At 43.4% G+C, this 4186-nt stretch overlaps 1 protein-coding gene across 1 annotated transcript in view; it reads left to right on the top strand.

Annotated features, from left to right (window-relative positions):
* The window catches only part of LOC104407674, an 8842-nt gene extending 4933 nt beyond the window's left edge, over window positions 1-3909 (top strand). Inside the window, exon 3 of the mRNA XM_010017011.1 lies at window positions 3695-3909. Coding sequence (XP_010015313.1) covers window positions 3695-3909 — 215 coding nt within the window. The remainder of the gene's footprint in view (window positions 1-3694) is intronic.
* The last annotated feature ends 277 nt before the right edge of the window (window positions 3910-4186 follow it).

The raw sequence follows: 4186 nt of genomic DNA, 5'->3' as shown, positions 1-4186 counted from the left end.
CCCCCGGTAATTGCGAGCCTCCCGTGAGAGGCTGATGCCACACGCGTTACCAAGCCCAATCCAGACAGCCCACATGGTGCAGACATGCTCCAGGTGCTTGTCAAATGCAGTATATCATGGTGGGTTCAGAGTGTCACTTAACCCATTTACAGCTACTGCTAAAAGACAAGGGCCTGAGCCTGAAAGCAGAACCAAATAGCAACACAGCTTTTGTTTCCTGACTCAAGTTTAACATTCAATTTGTTTGCTACAAATAATCACATAGTAAATTCAGATCTGCTTTCATTAGAGCAATTTTACGTTAATTAAATCATTTCACGTGACTGATTTATCTGCAACAAACAGTTGTTTTATTGTCAGTGTACCAGCATTTATCATAACCTCTGTGCATGGTGAAACAAAGGCTAACAATGTGGAATAGATTCTGCACATGTGAAAGAGAGAATGTACCTGCATCCTCATGGGAACCAGTATCTTAGAGAGCCATGCAGATTAAGTTCAAGGTCAATAGTTGGGACTTGTGCAGGTTTTTGCCGAGACACTTTCTAAAGCCAGTTGTTGATCTAGCACTCTTCTGAAGTGAAGATAAGCCAGAGAAGCAGGGAAGAAAATTCAGTGTACTCTTACCGCCTCCTCCTCCCAGATACAGAGGTAGATATAAACCATTAGAAAGCCAGCTGGTACAAGCAGGAGCCTGGAATTTGTTCTGCTTTCTGTGCCCCTAACAAAAACACATCAGGCAATATTTACTGGCAGCATCCTTACCTGTGCTCAGCTCCAGGTTCCAGACTGCAGGTGGGGCTGAGCGTTTCCCAAGGCAGAAAGCTCCATCTGGGTGGAAAAAAAAATGGACCCAAGAACAACTTAACAGAAACGAGGTTCAGAACAGCAAGTGTCCCTGACCCCTGTCCAATTTCCAGCCAAACAGATTGAATTTTGAAATATTTAGCAACTCAAAATCAAATCCAGCATCAAGACCACCCCTTTTTGGTTGTTTTTTCTTTTTCTTTGCCTCTCCTCCCTTCCCGGTGCAGTTGTTGAGTGTTGGTAGCTTAGAAATTTTCAGCCCAGTCCCTGGCACTATGTTGCAGTCAGGCCTACTGCAGACTCGTGCAGCATGTATTTTCCAAAGACTTTTGGACTTAGCCCTATTCACAGTATTTCTCAAAGAGAAATTGTGCTTCTTGTTGCTTTATCAGGAAAATCTCAGGCCTGAGTTACTTGCGTCTGAAGTGCCTCCTCTGGGGAAGGTAATTCAACATACCTATCCCATGAGGTTGATGTGGAGGCTAATGAAGAACATTGAAAGCACACTGAAAAAAAGTCTAGTGAAATTTCAAATAAGCATTATCTTTAGCAGGGGTGCAAAGCTTTTCTCCACATTCCCATAAAAAGTAGGACTTCACTTCCAAGAATCCCCATGGAGTTAATGGCAGTAAATGGTATCTCAGTAAATCCTGTGAAGCTGTATCTGAATAGGAAAACACAAACAGAATTCACTTGATCTTCTAATTCTGCAAAACTAACATGATGTTGGAAAACCCTTTTCCTTCCCCCAGTGGTTTCAATGCCCAGTCTGAGCCTGCTGTCACAGGAGCTGTTTTCACTGCTTCCTTTGTGACTATATTTGTGCCTTTATTTTTACTGAAGACATGTCTATCTTTAGGGCTGAGCTCAGATTTCTCATGCCAGCATAATGAAAGGTGGCTGTGTCACATTCATTGTGGAATTCAACACTTCCCTCAACCTGCTGGCCAGAGCAGGTTTTCACAACACATGCTCGTGCTCTCTGAGCATGTGGCTATGCCATCATCATTAGTCAGAACTGGAACGGCTGCTAAATAAATACTCTGTCACAAACAAAATGGGATTTAAGATTAAAAGCTGGGCACAAAGTACCCAGAATTAACACCCAGGGAGATGGGGGCAATCAGTCTGAGGGTTTTGGCTGGATTTAGGCTTATCATCCCTTGTTGGATGATAATAGAGAAATTAAGATGCTATAAGCACAAACAAAACAAGGAACTAGCCCTGAAAAACTGCCCATTCTTTCTATTCCTCCTCACGTTTTACAGAGAAGCAGAATCTGAGACCCTTTTTTCCATCTCCAAAGGGAAAAAAGCAACATGGGATGTTCTTTACCAGCTTTCACCTTTTTCTGGATATAAATTGTCTTGTTGAATTGCATTTCCTATAGCTTTACAATCAGTAAAAACAAGAGACCACAAATGTGACAATCTAAAAAATAAAACTAAAAGGGAAAAAAAAAACTGCCAAAAATCTTTTGTTTCAGACTTGGGAAGATTTCCAGTCAGGAAGTGTTCTGAAATTTTCATGCTAAGACAAAAACATTTTTACTCAGCTGCCTTAATGGGTGACAGAACTGTCCATTAGGTGGTCAGATGTTCAAATCTGATTCTAATCTCAGGTTAGCTTAATAATGCCCAATTGCTGAGCCATGGGCTCTGTGAAAAGACTTAGATCTGACTGCAGAAAGGACATGAGAGTTTTTTCAGGCATGGCTATAACTAAGCAGAAAAACAGAACTCTTTTTTCCCAATTAAAAATCTCTCATTGAATCATACCGTTTTTGTGAAAGTTGAATCCTTTCACAACATGTACAAGATGCAGGTTTTCAGGTGCTCTTTGTTCACATGCAGAGGGAAAGAACTACAAACCTGAATTTTCCCACCTGAAAGCAATCCTTTTGACTAAATTTCCTTTAAGTGCACGTAAGACCATTTTAAAAAGTGTTTATCTCCTTCCACCATGGGTCAGACACACATTAGAAACCAGGAAGCAGTCACAATACAGAACTGCATTTCTCAGGCTGCTTCAATTAGTAACCACAGCAAAAAAGGGAAAGCAAAGCAGATGGAAGGGGGGAGACATACTCCTAGATCCCTGAAAGGTCTTCCCTGAGGCTGACTCACAGCAACATGGGAGGACTCAGGGTATTACTCTTAATGAAGATACACACCTCACACTGAAATCTCTCGGGAACTAGAGGCATTTCATGAATTGTTTTTCTACTGATCATGATCACCTAATACAGAAGGGAAGATAATGGCATCAGGGAAGGAGAGTGACTAGAGATATACAGGGTAGGCTATAAAAATAAAAAAAAATGAGCTGGTGCAAATGGCATATACAAAGAGAAGTGGTTCTTAATGGCACATACTTGCAACAAGGTCTGGGTAGCAGTCAGCACAGCTTGGGAAAACCCAGGAGCGTTCCCGTAATAACAGCAAGCACTCCTGAGCATTGCACTTTTGAAATCCCAAGTTTCCAGGCCCTCTGGTAGGAAGTAACCTGCCAAGGCTGCTTCCCATAGCATGGCCTTCGATTATGACAACTTGAAGCTTTGCAAGCAAGTACATCACTCTCCAAACCACATGTGTGCAAGCAGGGACACCACAGATAGAGGCTGGGCAGGAGGACTAGGGGCATGCCGTCAGGCTGACAGCTAAGCCCAAACACACAATCATGGATGCTGGAACACATTCATGAATTTTGCCCCCAGCCATTAAAAAATTCACTGTTCCCCAACCAGCAGTGCCCCAGGTCTGCTCTGCAGGCTGAGCACACCAGCTGGCTCAGCCTCAGTATCAGCACCACTTCCATCTCTGCTCCGGCACAATAAACCCCACCATTTGGCCTCCTGGCATAATCACATCTCTCTCTTTTTTCCCAGGCAAAGTACTAGTTCACTGTGGAATGGGAATCAGTCGATCTGCAGCTCTTGTCCTCGCTTTCTTAATGATCTGTGAAGATATGTCCCTTGCTGACGCAATTCAGACTGTGCTCTCACACAGAGGGATCTGCCCCAACTCTGGCTTCCTCAAGCAGCTTTGGGAGTTGGACCTCCAGTTAAGAAGGGGGAAAGGCAGAGAAGCAGAGCCCTGCTAGTGCCAAGGGGGCATGTTTCCTGGCACTACACTGAGAGATGCTGCCTTTGCTGAAGAAAATGCAAGAATGCTGTCAGGACTACTGTGTAGCTGCACTGAGAAACTCCCTGGGAAATGGCTGAGCATGAGCAAGTTCATAGGAGTTTAGCATGTGTTTTTTGAATAAGCCCACTAGTTAGAAATAAAAAAGGATTCAAACTGGCAGTTTTGCCCACTTGGGCTTGTTTATTTAACTACCTGTTGCACAGGGCATAGGGAGCAGCTGGGTTTTCATGCAG

This window comes from Nestor notabilis, unplaced genomic scaffold (genome assembly GCF_000696875.1).
Source record: "Nestor notabilis isolate BGI_N333 unplaced genomic scaffold, ASM69687v1 scaffold26276, whole genome shotgun sequence".
NCBI lineage: Eukaryota > Metazoa > Chordata > Aves > Psittaciformes > Psittacidae > Nestor > Nestor notabilis.
The sequence above is the reverse complement of the archived record's forward strand: the minus strand, read 5'-3'. Positions and strand labels throughout refer to the sequence as shown.